Here is an 18700-nt window from a genome sequence, read left to right on the forward strand (position 1 = left end):
ATAACATGGTACTTCCTTCTTCTTTCTTTAATTTTTCCCACCCCAAAATACGTAAAGCCTAACCCGAACCCTGACCCTCTTGATCAGATAAGTGGCTAACCTCTTCTCTGCGCACAGCTTCATTAGCTCAGCGACTCAGTCAAGAGTCTGCTGTGTTATAACTTATTTTAGTTTTACCAGCATATGTTTCAGGTGCTCTGTAGGCTCTCTGCTCTCCACTAGACATGTGTGTATTTATGTATGTATGTTTGTGTGCAGTTTAAACAGAAGTCCGGCGGGCCAATTGGTGGGTGCAAAGCCACTGAATGACAGATTCATCGTCCTATGCACCATAGATAATTCTCCTCTAGGTATTCTTTGTTCCCTCTTTAGCTCCTGTCCACTCCAATTGTTTATTACCTTTCTCTCCCCTGTTTTATTTTATCCTTCTATCCTTTAAATTGGTAGTGTCCAGCTTACTTTACTTCTTCTCCACCCTCCACTGTCTCTCATTTTCCTCTTCTCATCTCCTGACTCTCTGTTTCTCTTTGTTTGCCGTCCTCCTCTGTCCTCGCCACTTCTCTGTACGGTCGATCACTCTCCAGTCTGGCCTCTAGCAATCTGCAATATTGATAGTTTTCCTGGAAATCAAGTTTTATATTTTCTCTGCAATATAGTACTTTCGGCTGGCATATGGTATGCCTGTAGATATGACTGAATGCCAGCCGGTAGCCATATGAATAAAGCACCATAAAGACCGTAAATGACTGGCCTTTTTAAAAATTGTGTTGATAAAGTAAACTGATTAGGGTGGTCAGTGAACGTTGTCCCAGTGTCTGCGGTCTGCAACCACAGTCTCTCTTTCTCTCTTTTTCCTCTCCCCCGGCGGCCTCCCTGGAGAAAAAGTGCCCCAGACAGGATATGAGCTCATACCTGAATACGTATTCTGTGTGAATTTCTGACATTACAGCCAGGAGGAGTCTCGATCAGAGATATTTAGAAGGACAGAGGGCGACAAGAGGGTCGCTGTCTGGACCTAGTTCTAAACTTTGCATACTTATATTGACTACTTCACCCAAGTACAGAGTGCTCTTTGATCTGCGGAAAATCTCCGCTGTGCTGTATTTATTTTGAAGGGACATCAAGTGCTAACACTGAGGCTGTTCTGCTGTGGCTGTTGCCCTGACGGATGTTTTCTTTCCCTTATGAGGATAGCTCCCAGGCACTTATCCCTGTTGCCCTGGCTGCTTAGACTCCAGTTAGCTGCAGATGACAGAGAAGAGATTTAGGGCCTTCATTAAGCCTCAGACAGCACCTGCACCCACTCCCTATAAAACTCTGCATGGGTCTCAACCCAGTGTCAACTCGCTGCATCCTCCCCTCAGCGCGGGTGGTGCAGTCCTGCATGCCTCCGCACTTAACCACAGGGTTGTGCCCAGAGGAGGCGGAGGAGGTCAACCGAAATGGAAGCGTAGATTGAGATGGAGATGAGAGAGAAATGAAGAGGGTAAAGGCGGGGCTCACGACAGGCCAGCGGACCCCCAGGATGTGGGAGAGGATGTGTGGATTATTCCCAGCAACAAAAGCCATTAGCCCCTGGAAGGACTTCAGAGACTGGCGCTATTTAATCTAGAGATTGGGAGGTATGTGGGCCCCAGTGCTTGGGAGCAAGCCAAGCGTAGTTTTTGTGCAGTGCCCCAGTGGAAACAGCAGGAGTGGAGGGGCTTTAGGACAGGGAGCTGTGGCAAGGAGGCATGAAGCTGTTACAGTGTGACACAGAGAAGGGAGGGCAGAGGCAAAACAGGGGAGGATTCACAGTGGCATGAAGTTTTCATTCTAAGATACGTGAAGGGAGGGCAGGAAACCGAAGATTAAGGAGTCAAGTAAGGGCAGGTCTGCATTCAAGGGCTGTGCTGTGTACACTTTACAGCCACAGGGCTTTATGATACACACCATCACACACACACACAGGGTCTTAGGCTTACGCAAATGTAGCTTCCAAGGGGGTGACGCCAGTCAGCAAGAACCAATTTTTGTTTATTTTATGTTACTATGAGAGCATCCATCTATTATATTTTAACATCATCCTTATGTTCTAATTTGGCTCCAAGAGTTCTTTAGCAGTCCAAGTTATTAACAGATGCACATTAGCCCGCAACAGGCGTACAGTATATGCCAAACAATATATTTTTTTCTTTTTGTCTGTACACAGGCTTAGAGAGTGGAATGTAGAAGCACACCTTTTTGTCCTCTGCCCATGCTATTAGTGAAACCTTTGAGACATTGAGGAGCAGCTAAGGGAGAGGAAGAAAAATACAGTGTGGTTAAACATTGAAAGAGGAGTATGGATGAAGGATGAAGAGGTTGGAGGAAACAAAACACTGTATAAAAGAGTTGCCGTCTGTGAGCACAGTTGGGTTAGCCCTTAATTGTGCTATATACTGCGGCTAGCAACTCAAGGTGCTGTGAGGGAACCGGAGGGTGGGTGCTACGCTTCAAAAACACACCGTCGGTCTGGATGGCCTTATCAGCTGTAACCGCCTTATGAGCGCATTGCAGAACGGAGGGTGTGAGCTACCAAATGGGGCATGCTCACATGCACTATTTAGCACTAAAAGCATGCGCGTCCTGCCCGGCGATGTCAACAAAGTAAGAAGAAGCTCAGTTTAAAACACACAAAGAGGGAGAGTGACTTTGCTCCTTGTCCGGTAGACATTACTCCACTATATCTTTCCATAGATAATAGTTGTTTGCTGCTATATTAACACTTTGAATCCCATATTTGCAGCTTCAAAGTTACTTTTCTTTTCAGTCGGAATCAAAAGGCTCATTGTCTTGAGTGTTTGAAGAACATGAGAATGTTGTAAACCAAAGTCCTAATGAATCTGCTCTGAGCTATCATTGTCAGAACTCCCACTGTTTCCTGAAAATTGGCAATTATTTATAATGTGTGTCTTTGTGTATGTGCATTGGTACATCTTAGTCTTTATTTTCTTATGAGCCTTATCTCATACTATTTTTTTCTTTCTTCATTGTTTGTTTTGAAATATGCATGTGTAATCTCCTCCTCATATCTCAACCACGTCATTTGGTTCCGACTGGGAGTGACAGGAAGGGCACAGCATTTCCTCTCTTGTCTTTGAAGCCGAGGCCTGTGAGTCCCAAAGCGCAGGCTGGACTTTTAGGACTAATCAGGGAACACTGTGCCCAAATGAAGACATGGCCTACGTCCCCAAGCGAGTGGTGCTTTCCCCACACTTTGTTAAGAAATGTGTTGAAACAAGCCTTTTGGCGGGTGATGTGGGTTTTGTTTTTCTTCCCTGCCGACAGGCAGATTCCTGTGCTTGTGTTTGTCTGAATGCGAGTATTGTTCAAATAAGGGTGTAAGGATGTGTTTTTAGAGCAATGGGATGACGTCAGAGGAATGCTTAACAGATCACTTGTCATTGCTTTTTTCCTCCGGTGGGGAAAATCAAGTTAACATGTTGTTGACGTTTGGGTTATCCTTGTGTTATAGTTGTAATTGAGCCAGTCAGATCGATGGGTAATCCTTTGTTTTTGTTTCTGTTTTCTTTTTTTTTATGACAATGGAAGGGAGGGCCGCCCCATACCACTTGATGGCAGGCTCTGATAAACCCACACACATACATACTTAAACATATCTATCTGTCAACACGTTGCAGTTTTATTACCAGCTTCCTTTTATTATCGCTGTTGTTTCTAGCAGAATAACACAAACACATTGCACAAACAGGTGTCTTGCAAACATGTTTATTCCCATAATAGTTTTATACTTCTCCAACTATACCACACAATTTCCCCTGATGTTACATTTCGTATCCTCCTGTGTTTTGCGTAAAAAGGAAAAAAAATACACATTCTTCCAATGGGGTTGGCTGCCCAAAGAAATAGGGAGAAAAAGGATGAAGTCGTTAAACTGCCTGTTCCTTTTGCAGTACAGCCAAAACTAGGCAGCCATATAACTGTCACAGGCACTAGGTAAAAATTATGACTGGTGTATACCTCTTGACCTCTCTAAGTGGCACTGGAGGATTTTCAGCCTGACTTCAGTTGACTGCATTGTTTGTTTTATGGGCTTGCAGGAAGTTACATCGGCCATTGGTCCCTGTTGGGCGGAAGTAGGGAGCTAGAGTGTCGGGGTGGGGGGGCTGGTACCTCCATTGCCCTGGAGCTATTTAGTGTACCTGAGCTCTTTTTCATGTTTTATAGGACCAGAGCATTGTTTCTGCAGGTTTTAACCCATTAACTAAAAATCACGTATTCTTCACATTACCGCCGACCATTTCCCAAAGCATATACCACACGCTTTTTGAGACAATGGGTTTCATTAATAACAGTATTGAAGAAAATGTTGTTACATTACGTTATTCCCACTTGGTAATGCAGCTGCAAGTGAGCTTATTATTTTAGACTTGCAAGAAACGTTCATGTATGCTTATTGTTAGTCCTAACAGCTCGTTTTTCCAAAAACAAAAGATATGAATTTGATTACAGCATGCACTAAAAACTTTTCAAAGTGGTCAGTAATACTAGGATGAATAATGCAAAACCAACAGCTTTTAAAATATAAAGCTGATCATCAGTAAATTAAATATAATAGCAGACCACAAAATGCAAATGAAAAAAAGGTTGGATGTTAATTTTAACCTGCCCCAGTTCATAACATGAGTCTCACTCTTTCATCTTTTTGGCCATGTTTCCCCATCACTTTGCACCCTTACTGAATTGTGCCTCGTTGTTCACTCTGTTCCTCTACTCCTCCTTACTCCTTACTTTCTTTCCCAGTCCTCCCACCGCTTGTCCTCCCCTCTTCCTTCTGATGTCCCGGTGGATTTCTTGCATTTCTGCTCCCCCCTCCAGTTTGATCATTGAAGTAACCCTAGAAGTGTGCGACACAGACCTGCTCTTTCAGGAGGCAGTTGGGGGGTTCGGGGTGGGGACGGCGGGATGTGGGGGGTCGTATTTTTTGGCCCGGGAGACAGCTGTTAATCAAATAGTCAAGGATGAGGTGTTTCTTTCTTCCCACCTTTAGTGGATCTCCCTCTTTTCTGTAGCCACACAAAAGAGCCTGGCGAGGTGAAAAGGCAGCTCTGCATGCCTGCACCTGGACAGAAGGCAGAGGGAGTGTCATGTGAACACTTTTAAAGTGATTGCAAGTAGTTGAGATATTTAGGTGAGCTTAATTCTTTTTTCTCTAGTGTGCCCCTTGTTCCTCTGCTAGTCTTCTGCTAAACACACGGGACAGACCCAAACCCCACAAGCGTTCCATATCTTCTAGCTTCCTTGTCTCTTTTTCTTGGTCAGACCTTCCTCTGTTCCCTTAATGAAGATAGCAGGGGCCAGTTTAGCAAGTGTTTTGTTATTGCAGGAGCATTCCTTTCTAGTAATCTTGGGCCTCTCGACTTCCCTTCTCTTTCTGCAGTGTAGGTTTACCTGCTCTGCTACAGTACCTTCTCACAACTAAAGGAGACATTTTTTTAACCCTTCCACTACTTGACAGGATAGGGTTATACATTTTGATGTGAACATGGGATTATTTCCACACAAGAATAGTCAGAAAATAATTTATATTTATCATTTTCTATAAATGAACGGATTTACGTGCAGCATTGTGCAAAACTATAACCACTGTCACATTGGATGTTTTTTTCCCCAGGTGCCATATATGGTTCCATTGTCATCAGTGGTTTGTGAGTGATGTGCGTTGCTTTGAACTGCCCTCAGATGTGAACCTGCTGGCAACAGCTGGCGTATAGTACTACATTTAACAGTAACACAGACACACTGCGCCATAACTCTGGATTAGAGGCTGCGGCAAAGACAGGCCTGTCACTGCACACCCGTTCTACTAACTAATGGATGAGTCCAGAGGACCCATTCCCTGGAGTGATGGATGGGTCCATTGTATGGCGTAGGGGACACTGCTGCTGCTCTTGGTGTGCATCCTGGGGCTTGTGTGATAGTGAAACCTAGAGGCCGGGGGTTATTTCATTTGTCTGTGCAAAGCCAGACGGCTTAATGTCCGTGGGACCTCTGCGCTGAACCGGCCAAAATGAGATATTTGAAACAAAGTGCTGTGAAATGCTCGGTGGTAATGCCTCCGATGTCTGGGTTTGCTTTTAGCCGTGGGGAGAGAGCTGTGTTCCAAGCTGCTCAGCCAGTTGCTTTTGAAATGGGCTGTTTTTCAGCCAAACTAGTGACATGGCTCTATGGATGGTAGTGTCGGTCTGTCAGTCTACCTGTCGGTTGGTCAATCCACCAATTTGGTCCAGACTGAAATATCATATATATAACAACTATGAAATGGATTATGTTAAAATTTTGTACAGACATTAAAGGACATTTAGAGCAGAATCCTTTTAACTTTGCTGATCCCCTGTCTTTTCTATAGCGCCAGAAGAAGGTCGAAGTTCTCATTAAAGCCCGGCCAGGTGGCAGCCTCAAACCTCTGTATTAAAGACAGGCTAATTTCACTTTGATCTCGCCTTTATCCATCTTTCCATTCTTTCCAACCACTTCTTATATAGCCCTGCGGTACCTAGCGGTCTCATTTGCAAATCCTTATTGTCTCACTCTCTCAAGTTACATAAGAGAGACAAATTGTCTATTTGTTACCCCACACGCAACAAAATGTCTCAAATTATAATCCTGTGAAATACGTTTGTGCTGTCTTTTACAATGAGAACCAAGTGGAAGCCAAAATATTGTTCGGAGTTCTGCATGATGAGTGATGGGATTTGCATGAACATAGCTGCAGTGATACAGGAATGTGAGTTATGTCTCGTAAATGTCAGGTCAACACCTGCCTTTGGCTGATTAACTGCGGCTTGTTGTGGCCAAATGAACTCGTACTGTACTGCATTAGTGCACATTTAAGGCCCAAATGCACTAAAAGCAATAATTGACGTGCTTCAATTGATACTCCTATGGGGCAGTTCAGGCATCAGATTTAAAATGCCAACTCCACAGAACCAGCAGTATTTTAGGAAAAGAATGCAATTTGGTCAATATATTTGTATATTACAGATACCCCATAATCTTTGAACTTGATAAAAAAATGAACATCCTAGTTCAAAACTCCAAAGTGGTATATGATATGGATGAAAGTTTAACTAGATAATGTGAATTGACATAACACTATTCGCGAGATGGATGAGGTATCACTCTATTGGAGTTGTTGGGTCAACAAAAACGCTCAGTGGACTCGCTGTTGTACAGTGGTGTTACAGAGGGAAGCCTCTCTCTGCTCATTAACTATCTTTGGCTAAGTACAGACACCGTCCTGCAGAGAGCACATAAACCCGACAACAACATAGTTTCATTTTGGTCTGCTATCAAGTTACTAACAGAATTTACGGTAAGGGCTAATGACAACTGATGTGACCTACCACCGACAACGTTTGTCATTTCAACGGGTGAAATCAAAAGTATTAGTGCTATTATTATTAATTAATGATTGATTTCTTTGATAAAATATCATCCTCTGGGGAAAAATCCTAACCTTATTATGCCTCACCAAACTGTGACTGCGTCTGCAGGAAAAAACTGTTTTTGTCAATGGGTCTTTATTTAACGTTCCAAAATCAAAACAAGGTTGAGTCAAAGGACCGAAACAGTTTGACACTTTCAGTGCGTTTGGTATTTTAAACATTGTATATGCCCCTTTGCATTAATCCTATACATTTTTATTTATAGTAAGTTGCCACCCACTGCTTGTTAAGGTGTCCTCTTGGTAGTGTTAGTGATTCCCCTGGTGCCGTTCACAGAGATTTCTCGCTGCTTGGTCTCCAATATATCGGCAACATGCCATTATTGAACCACCATGAGACAAATACGCATCCACACTGTTTTAAATCTATGCTCCAGCATCCTGAGTACACACACACACACACACACACACACACACACACACACACACACACACACACACACACACACACACACACACACACACACACACACACACACACACACACACAATAACATTCCTCTGGCATGACATCAGTTTTTGGACTTGGTACAAAAAAATGGAACAAACTGCACTGTGGTTTGTTTTACTGTTAAGAGATCAGATAGATCAGACATCTGCTATCACTTCCCAGCTGATACGGTTTCAAAGTAGATTTGCTGAAAGTATGTGTGTGTGTGGGTGGATGTGCATGTCTGTGCCTGTGTTGGTTTATGAGGGTGCTCTGTTACCACTGCACCTTATACAGTTATTGCATCTTTATGTCTGTGTGTGTGTGTGTGTGTGTGTGTGTATGTATGCGGGCATTCTTGACCTCATCAGGCTTTGACCCACATGATCCCTTCAGTGTGATACAAACTTGACCTGCTTAAATGTATGCATGAATGGGCTTTTAGGATTAAGCACTTGACTACAACTACAATCTAACCTTGAAACCTGCCATTTATTTCTCATGTGCCTGCACTACAAAGCCTCATTTTCTCCAGACTTGAGCAGGAGAGACGCAGCCTTGTTCCTGATGACCTCGGATATCTTTTCTGCTATTTATTTTCAGACTCTGATGCGATGCATTGTATGTGGGTGGGGCGGCTCTCTGGGGGCCCCAGCCTGGCCCCCGTTCATATGATCAGGCCCTACATGGAGTGGCATTTGGCCTGGCCCCGTGGGGCCCCGTCTGGGAGCAGAGAGCTGATCTGCAGCCAGCCTGGAATGCCAGACATTTGAAGTCAGACTTGTGAAAAAAGAACGAAGGCTGGTAGGAGTTTGGTCAAATAGGCTCCTGTGTCTAAAATAGCCCACAGACTCTGAGCGAGAGGGAGGGAAAGGAGACAAAGCGTCTTCCCGTAAGCTGACATTAGGAAAGGCCGGCCCTCCAACCTTTTCGTGAATAGAAAAGAACAAGAATAGGCAAAGTTCCAGTTTTTGTGCTTGTTATCTCTTGTGTGGCTATTGTTCATCTCCTCACCTGTCTGTCATTAAAAGTGGGGCCATACCTGCATACGAATGCAGAAACATGCAAACAAACGATGTGTGAAGCTTCACCAACGATGCTGTTACACTGGTTCAGCAGTTCAACAGTTATCACCCTAGGGAGTTGACACTGCACTTGGGTAAAGGGAAAAACTCAAGAGGAATCTCTCTCTCTCTCTCTCTCGCTCTCTACTTCTCTCTTTCTCCATAAGTATCTATCAGATAATCTTTTCATTCACTTTCTAAATTCTTTTTTCTCTCTATTTTTCACAATCTTTATCTCTATGTTGTCCAATTTAATCTCCTTCTTTACTTGTTTCTTGCCTTGTTTCTCTCTCTCTCATTGACACATACAGTGCACACTCAGCTCTCATCATCTTTTTCCCCATCCCTCTGTCTCATGGGGCTATTTTACTGGTGTCCCAGCTATGAGCTTAGCTAGGCTATGGATGTCAATTATAGGACTATGATAGGGCCCCTGCTGCATTATGCATGGCAGTGTCCCGCTGGGGAAAAAATGGCCTACAGCCAGGAAAGATGGATGGAGGGATGAATAATGGATGGAGAGATGGAGGAGCGAAACACTATTGCAATCTGTGTCGCACCAAATTGAAGACTTGCCCTGACTCACACCTCTGAAATTCAAGGCCAAGTCACCCTGGGTGACTCAGAGTCGTGAGGTTGGTGTGTTAGAGAGCACAGGAGGGCTTTAATGAGTATTTTATTCTGTGCGATAAGACCCGATGATGTACCAACATCAGAAAGGTCAACTAAGGTTCATGTCTGTGAGACTAAATGCATGGAGCCACTCATCGTGATCCCTTTTGTTTATCCCCCTCTGGATATGAATTCATAGCACAGTTTATAAGCCTTTACATATCAAATGTAGAGCGTTCCCCTGCATTTGCTTGTGTGGGAGTTTCTGAGCATATTCATGCATAGTTTTCTCCAGACCTTAAGACAAACCACATGAATGAAGAAGAAGAAATGTAATTGACAGCAGAGATAAAAAATAATTTGGCGTCCAATAAATATCAGCGATTGTAATTCCGTTTCCTTAATGCATTGTTCATAAGAACATGACTAAGTAAGGGAAGAGTAGGGAGTAAATATTTATTTCACCCAAAGGGCAAACAGAGATTGCAAACATCAAAAACAGAGATGAGACAGAACCAACTAATACGAGTTAATTTACCGTCTCTAAAGGTATCAGAGGGCAAATTTAAAGGCAAACATCTGTTAAAAGTCAGTAACACAAGTAAAAGAGGGAATCTTGAAAGTGGAGGGCAGCTCTGGACTTCCAGAAGAGTGTGGTTATTGCATTGTGATATCTGTTTAAGATATCACATTTGTGGAAGGCATCTGATCAACATCACAATATCTCAGTTTTAGCAATATATATCCTAATCCTGCATCACAATCTGGAATTGTCCGTTGGCAATCAATAATGATTAAAAACCAATATCAACATCAACACTACAAAATAACTGAAAATGTTCCCTTTGTAAATGTTTTGTCCACAACTGTGTGATGCAAAGATGAAGAGAGGGGTGAAAGTTGTAAGAGTATAATGTAACTTTACAGTTTCTGAGAGTTGCAGTGCTATCACCTAATGCTTGATCGATTGTAATTGTTGGTTTTATCCGCAGCTTTAGTGAATCATTTGTTTTGTGAGTCACATTTGCGAAACAGAGAATTTGGAAGCACATTGTGCAATGACCGCTAATACCTTATGTATAAACTGCACAGAAACCGTTGATTGTTATCAGGGATGAACATTCATCCCCTCAGCAGATTCAGACCTACAGTGAAGATGAAAGGTTTATCCATATGTGCAGGTGCTTCATATGCATGTATGTGACAGAGTCTTTTCATGCATGTGTCCCTGACAGGTCCCTGATGTCAACTAATGTCAGTCAGTGTATCAGTGAATGTGAAAGATGCTGTTGTTTATTCACCCCCACCACGGTGGCATGACACTATTTATCACTGTAGTGACGGATTCCGCATCCCTCAGAGGAGCATGTGCAAGCGCCGTCTCTGAAAGGCTGTCTTTGTGTTTCACACTCACTCACACACACAGACGCACGCATATAACGCACTGCTGGAGCTGACAACAAAGGCGTACTTATCCAATTGTGGGGGAATAAGATTACGCTACATAGAAACTCATAAGGCTAATGTTAGCATCCCCTGCTCCAGTGAGAGCTTTTGTTTGTGTAATCAGGAAAAAACACAGGATTAGGTTTGAGATGCTGTCTCTGAAATGATGCCCATAAGACCCTTTTGTATGCTGTTGACATGTTCCTAAGTAACAAAAGCCAATAGCCTGACTTCTATCTGATAAAACCATCCTCAGGGAAATAAAGAGCATTAGTGTTGCTCCAATTTTGTTTTCCTCCAAAATAGACTGTCTGGCTGACCTGGACTAACCTATGTCCAAACTCACTGTTTTCCTTTGTAATTGACTTGTTACCATAATGAAGGTTATGGCAAAAATAGAAAAAAACCTCTTCTGTCATCTGATGTTTTAAGATGCTAATCTTTCTGTGATGAGAGCAAGTTATTTAACAGCTCACTATAATTCATCAATAGCAGCAATATGTGGGCTTATTGTTGCTGTGGGAGTAGACTGTCAATCCAGCAGGTGACATGATTGTTGCTACTGTGTCTCTGCAGAATTAGAAGCACTCTTTGTGACTTTTTAGATGCAAACACAGTATTGTGTGGTTTTATTACTACATGACGTTCACATGTAGTTAACATATATCGGCGATGCTTTAGAAAGTGGACTAGAATGCAATGAGACATAGAGACATTTATTCTGTGATGTATAGGCATCTTTAACATATTTGACACAGTAGTAGGGTGGTATGACCCTTTGAAAAAGTAGGGACTTGCAGTTTGCCATAAATTCTCCTACCATTGTCAGGTCAATAGTGGCTGGAACACTTAAGATCTAGAGAGTGTGAAAGGAATCCTAGACAATCCGGTGTTGTTTTATGGGCCAGGAGAGAGAGAGACCATTCATTAGCACCTCAGTAACCCCTCACCCATTCTTTGTTTGAAGAATGGCCTGCCTCTCACGCACAGTCGCCCCTTAGCCCCTCAGGGCACACAGAGCCCGTTACATAAGACAGAAGTAAAGAAGGCTCCAGAACAATCTTCAGCTATGACCTTGGCTTTGACGGAGCGCTCCTATTGGTCCTGTTCTACCAGTTCTGTCTGATGGTTAAAATCATATGTCCTGTATTCTTGTGTCTATGTGAAGCTTCTTGTGTAATATCATATATGAAATGGATGTGGTTTAAACTACAAGATGGTTTAAAATGGTAAATGTAACTTGTAACCAGTATCCTTTGAGCCCAGCTGTGAGCATGGCAATGTCGTTATGTCTTCGTGGATGGAGTCCCAGCTTCAGGAACCTCTTAAGTGCCCGTCATGCCCTGGCCTCATTGATGGGACGGATCTTCATGCACCTGCTTTGAGTGCCTTAGCGCAGACCCTGAGTCTGCCTGGCCTGCTGAGATGCTTTGCTGCAATGCTTTGCTGCAATGCTTTGCTGCGATGCTTTGCTGCGACGCTTTGCTGCGACGCTTTGCTGCGACGCTTTGCTGCGACGCTTTGGTGCCACGCTTTGGTGCCACGCTTTGGTGCCACGCTTTGGTGCCACGCTTTGGTGCCACGCTTTGGTGCCACGCTTTGCTGCGATGAGAACAAACAGGAGCTCCAGATCAGCGCTGCTGGGGTCCACCCCCATTTCCCTTTAGGGTTGATACACCTACATGTTCCCATGCCCCTTGATGACCAGGGTAATGTGGTGTGAAGGGTGCCTGCTGCTTATCTTTTTGACCCTTGCAAGGTAAGGCCATGGCTCTACCAAGTTCAGTTGTGAACTAAGTGGGTTTGGTGGGGCCCCCTACTTCTCTGTTGTGGCGGCCAAGGTTAGAAAGAAGTAGGTGGATATAGTTCTTGTGAACAAATGCTCATATAATCCCAAATGTTTAACTTTTTGAATTTTCAGAAACGGCCTATTTGTAGAAAAACCTCTGACATGTAGCAGAACAAACCTTTACTACACTATAATTTTACAAGAAAACTTAGCCCTTCATAGTCATCTGAATGTGGTCTGTGCCGGTGCCAATCCTATTTCAGCAGCTCAGTGTTCTCTGGCAACCATCATGTGCAATGAAAGACATTTTCCAAACCCTCGTCAGACCTAAAAGATACTTATTTGATTAGGGACAAAAGTTGAAGTTGAAACCAAATTCTTAACTTAACCCTGTTAAACTAGATATCTAAACAGTTTTTTAAGGGGAACCTTTATCTATATGGAATTGCATTTACCATCTCACATTTGTTAACCATTACATTGGAATTTAGCTGCTCACAGTCTTGTTATTTCCTCTTTTATTTTGGTTGGTTCAGAGCTTGTTATTTGCTGAAAAGCTCAATTAGGCATTTTAATTGTTGATGATAAAGAAACACAATGTTCATGTTATTATTTTAGTATATTTTAGTATGTGAATGTTGCACATCTGTAGTGCACAGAGACAAACACCAGTTGCTATATTTACAAACACGTCACTCATTTATTTTAATCATTTTACATAATCTTTAAAATATAAATAACCATATGTTTAATATCCTTGTGAGAAGAGAGAAAAGTAAATCCAAATATACTTAATTGCAGTTATAAAAGTCAATAATTACTGAGGTTAATAATTTTCTAAATATAGTCATATGTCAAGCTTTGTTCTCAATCCTTTCATTGTCATCGCCATAAAGATCTTAAAAGTGGACGGCTTTTGTTTATACTTTTCTTTGATTGTAAAAAAAACAAAAAAAAAAACAGGACAACTTATATATCCTCTTTAAACCTAAAATTGTAGTACTGCGGAGGAGTGGTAGCTATAAAACCACCCTGCCTTGATGAATCGCTAACATTTGGCCAAAACCTTCTAAAATTGCTCATTTTATTTATTTTGTTTAACCCATTGTTGGTTTACAATTTCAGTCATAGGAACATGATGTTCTTGCTTGAAGTTTGTACTGTGCAGTTAGATTTGGCAAGAACATTTGATGAGTAAGCCCTTAATAATAATAATGTAGAAGATGGTAAAAGGGATGGGCAGTGAGTGACTCCCATACTCATTAGTACGCATACATGTTGATTCGTCTTACTGTACATAGCGTGTTCAGGCCAAATTTTCTGTAATCATAGGTGTGGAACATTACCTCAGTAACTCTTTGATCTTTTAGAAGGGTGGTCCAGTTTTTTTCCTCACAGTTACCTCTTGTTGTCCCCTCTGTATTTTTTTGTTATTCTTTCACTTCCTGAACCTCTGTGATTCTAAAAAACACATTTTTATTCTTACATCTTCTAATCCTTGTTCCCTTTCTATCCCTCACTCCCTCACTCATTACTCACTATTTTCCTCCATTTTATAATTTATTTCTTGCTTTATCTCCCTTATTCATTCTGTATTTCTGTCATTTGTCTTCCCCAGCCCCCATATCATTTTCCTGTCTCAGAGTGTGCTGTGTGCTGGGAGTCTTGGTTCTGAAGAGAACGGCCTGTCTCTGTGCGGGTCGAGGATCTGCCATGAGATCGCCCACTCCTGGTTCGGCCTGGTTATCGGGGCCAGAGACTGGACTGAGGAATGGATCAGCGAGGGCTTTGCCACCTACCTGGAGGACATTATCTGGGCCCAAGCACAACAAGTACAGTACATTCAATGCCTGAGGATTGCAGTTTACTGCAGCTATTTTATCAAAGTAACTTAATGGTGGCCTTTTTAAGACTGTCACGTCCGATAGACGAACATTTTGAATAGCAATAAGAGCTTCCAGATACACCAGTTAAGCCAACTTGTGAAGTCCATTTTGCCTTGGCCCCTTTTTAAGAAGTTTCTGCTAAGTAAGCAACTTGCTCTCAATATAAATCAATATCAGTCAATGAAAAACAACCGTAGGAATTATTAAGGGTGTATTCAAACCAAGCTTGTTTGGACCTGTTGTGTTGAAACCATGGCAGTTGTTAACAACTTTTGGACTACTCTTGGATGAAATTAGTCCCTGAATGGGAACAAAGAAATTGAACTTCAGGCCTGACAAAAACATTTATATTTGCGATGTTTATGTAGTTCATTTTGCTCTCGTCATTGTCTAAAAGTGCCTCAATACAACCTGACCCAGATCCTTCATACCATTGGTAAGATGTAACAACTCAGGGAAACACAGGTTGACATTCCAACCATCTATTTCTACAACTTATGTGCCAGGATTTCGAAATGTTACTGTGGTTGGAATGCACGTCAGGTAGAGTTGCAAATACATTACTGTAGTAAAACCATGCATCAAGCACACAAGGAGACAATTCATAAGGACACTAACCCAATGTCAATCCCCAATGCAAAAAAAGCACAAACAAGAAACTTATAGGTGTTGGCCAAAAAAAACAAAAAAGTAAAGAATTTCCAAATCCCCTGAACTACTAAAATGCAAGAGGACTGAAGCTGAACCACCGCAGAGTTGTGAAAAAGTACTTCTTTCCCCAACTCAACAAGTTGATCGTAGATCAAAGAAAAAGAAAACTAAGTCACTAAGACATTTAGGAGATTGTGTCCTTTTAATGATGTTGCTTAAGGATACCTGCAGGAAAAAAAATTAAACAACAGGACAAAGGATGAGGGTGGAGCATTGGTAAGATTCCTTTGCTTAATTGCAGACCCGATGAGCTGACACAGATCTAATCCTCCTACTTGCTTTCCCACACCAGCTAGAGTTACACCAATGTTTTTTTTATGTCTGCGCAGCTTAACCATGTCACTTTTTTGATGTGTGCTTGGCTCTGAAGAAATAGATTAAAGCAGATTAGTTATTGTGTCAGAGGTAGTGGGAAGTGCGGCTTGTATCTTGATATTAGTGTGCATTTAATCAGTCCCCTTCTGTTCTTGCTGATGAAATTTCAACATATATTCTCCTCTGAATTATTTGCTTCTCAATAACCCTTTCCCTCTTGTCTTTATAACTCTCCATTTTTTCCCTTCAGCTCTCCTTACAAGAGACAGCAGAACAGTCTGACCTGAATGCACTGCTGAGATGGAGACGACTGTCTGATGAGTTGCAGAACTCAGAGCAGGCACTTCAAATCCTCAGGTGAGTGTGTGTGTGTGTTTTTTGGTCAAGTACATCTGTTTCAATTATCAAACTGTTGTTGCCACTTTAGAGGAAATGGCTCCTTGAGAATAGAGCAACAGCACCTTCACTAAGCACGCTTAAAGCAGAACACAGTGCTACACACTGACATGGAATTGAACCCAAATACTGACTGCTGAGCATCTTTCCCACTCTTAGTTTTATCCCTAAATTTCGGGAGAGGTTTAGCAAACCATCCTTGGTTCAACAAGTGCAGAGGAGGCCATATCTTCGTACAGCAGTCAGTGCAACTACTTAGTTATGTTACTCTGGTATCAGTGCTTGAGATCCTCTTTTTCACACACTAGGAGATGTTTTGTTAGTGTCTGCACGTGCAGACGCACACGTGATTGTGAGGTAAATGCATTCCAGGGGTACAGGTGTGGCAGGTGGGGCTAGTATATCCAGGTGTACTGTCATTTATTAGAAAAGCTCTGCACACAAGTACACACAAACTCTTCATCTGACCTTGACAATGTGGGACCCACACCCTGTTTGTTTTATCCAGGGTGGAAGCACCATGTCATCGGGGGATTATAGGTGTAAACCCCAGCCAGGAGTTAACTCTTTAACGTTTAACTCTTTAGCTTTGTGCCTTTCATATTGTAACTCTTTCTATGAACAAAAAAAGCCTCTTCACTGGAGATGAGACTTGTAGCATGGTGTGCTATTGACATTCACACTTGTAAGGGACCGTGCAAAGCGTGACAGAAAATCAATGTGTTATTGATTTTGTGGCACTTCTCCTCGGCACTAACTTCTAACTATGTCAGTTCACTAATAATGTGTTGTCCCCCCACAATGAAAACACTTGTACATTAATAGTGTTTAGAATTCAAATCAATCAGTGTGTGAAAAGCCTCAGTATTCATAGTAGTGATTTTACTTATTCTTTACTTTAAAGAGCTGTCCTTGTGTGTTAAAGGGTTTAAGTGTTTTTTGAAAAACATTTCACTCTTTTCATGCATGCTGATAACTTCCAGTGTATGTTGTTGATTGATGAAGTTTCACATTTTTGGCATTCATGGTAAAATGAGTTATTATGACCCAAGGGAAATCTGGAAATAGGAAGCTGTGTGTGAGTGAAAGGGTTAAACATGCACTTGAGATCTGTGTCTGTCTTGCAGTCTATCAGGTTGTTCCCCTATGAGGCAGACACACGGGTGATTAGGAGGAGCAGGATTAGGTTTCTCTGCACCTGACGGGGTTAAATCAACAACACAAAAGTAACATCTGAAAAATGCAAACACATGCATTGACACATATGCACATGCATACATGCTGTTACACATGAATGCGTACATTTTTACTAATTATGTTACATGGAAACACATTAGTATTGAAAAAGCAAGTAATTACAGAAGCCACCCACAGAAAAGCCATTTGTTAATCCCTGCATCTCTTAAAGCAATGGTAAAGCATGTTGAGGCATAAAGGAACCCTGCTCACACATTACCTTAATGACTGCATACAGTTTATGAGTCGGGTGCAGCTTTTACTCTGCAAAATGCAATGATCTTTTTCTCATGGGTTTGCAATTTGAGAATCATTTCCAAAAAGTTTCATGGAAATAACTGTGTAATTTGCTACTAATTATATAGAAAAATAGAGTCAGTCTTCAATTATATCCAATTAATTGCTGGGTAACCTAGAGTCTTTCAGTGCACATCACGTCAGCTGAAAATGCAAAAATGTGAAATGTGCCTAAAGGCAAGCATATAATTTAACAAATATGAGGTATAGAGTTGCCCATAATAAATGAATAACGACTGAATAATTACTTGGATTCAAGCGAAACAGCTCCCTCAAGAAAGCTCTTTCCTGGAGAAAAATACTATGAAAATACAGAACCGTAGTATAAATAAGCGATACTGAATTTAACATCCAAATTAATGTTATGAAGCAAATCAGTCATTCAAGTTTTTGTTTGACACAAGACATTATAGTTGGGACTGGTTTAATGTGAGCACAGCAGATCATTCTTGACCTTGGGTCCAGTATTTGAGACAAAAGTCTCAACTTTCAGGTGCGCTTATAGCTCCCAACCACATCTCATGGTCTAAGCGAGGGAGATGGTAACCCCATCTCAGTTCAAGGAGGTTCTCTGTTGTCACATGTTTATCTCTCTCTGGCCAATGACTTTGACCCCTACCCAGTCGATGCTTTACCACCTTTGTTATAAAGTTCAAAGACAGCTGATGGTGTTCATTCAGATGTTTTTTAAGTGCATATGTTTGCGTTAACTATGATATAGATTGGTACTGCATCAACATAACTGTGGTTATTTCAACTATATCTCCCAGACTTAAATCTTAGCTAAACTCAAGGGTCATTTGAAGGTCAGATGTAACCAAACTCGTCTTTTTACTGCATGGTACAGCTCTGCTTGACTCAACTCACTTTTGGTACCAGTTCTCAGTGCTGTGTTACTGCTCCAGATAGTACTCAATTCAGGCAGGATTCTCAGCTGATAGCCTTAGCAGCGGCGTGTGAAACTGCCCTGATATCAGCTTCAACAGGACATTTGCTGAATCACTTAACGGCAAACCGAAAAAAGAGCAT

The 18700-nt window shown here is 41.9% G+C and overlaps 1 protein-coding gene across 3 annotated transcripts in view; it reads left to right on the forward strand.

Annotated features, from left to right (window-relative positions):
- The window catches only part of aopep (aminopeptidase O (putative)), a 70282-nt gene that overhangs the window by 6882 nt on the left and 44700 nt on the right, over positions 1-18700 (forward strand). For all 3 annotated transcript variants that reach the window (XM_054610681.1, XM_054610682.1, XM_054610683.1), the window contains exons 7-8: positions 14449-14662; positions 15993-16099. In XM_054610681.1, the coding sequence (XP_054466656.1) occupies positions 14449-14662; positions 15993-16099 (321 nt within the window). The remainder of the gene's footprint in view (positions 1-14448; positions 14663-15992; positions 16100-18700) is intronic.

This window comes from Anoplopoma fimbria, chromosome 13, assembly GCF_027596085.1.
Source record: "Anoplopoma fimbria isolate UVic2021 breed Golden Eagle Sablefish chromosome 13, Afim_UVic_2022, whole genome shotgun sequence".
Classification (NCBI taxonomy): Eukaryota; Metazoa; Chordata; class Actinopteri; order Perciformes; family Anoplopomatidae; genus Anoplopoma; species Anoplopoma fimbria.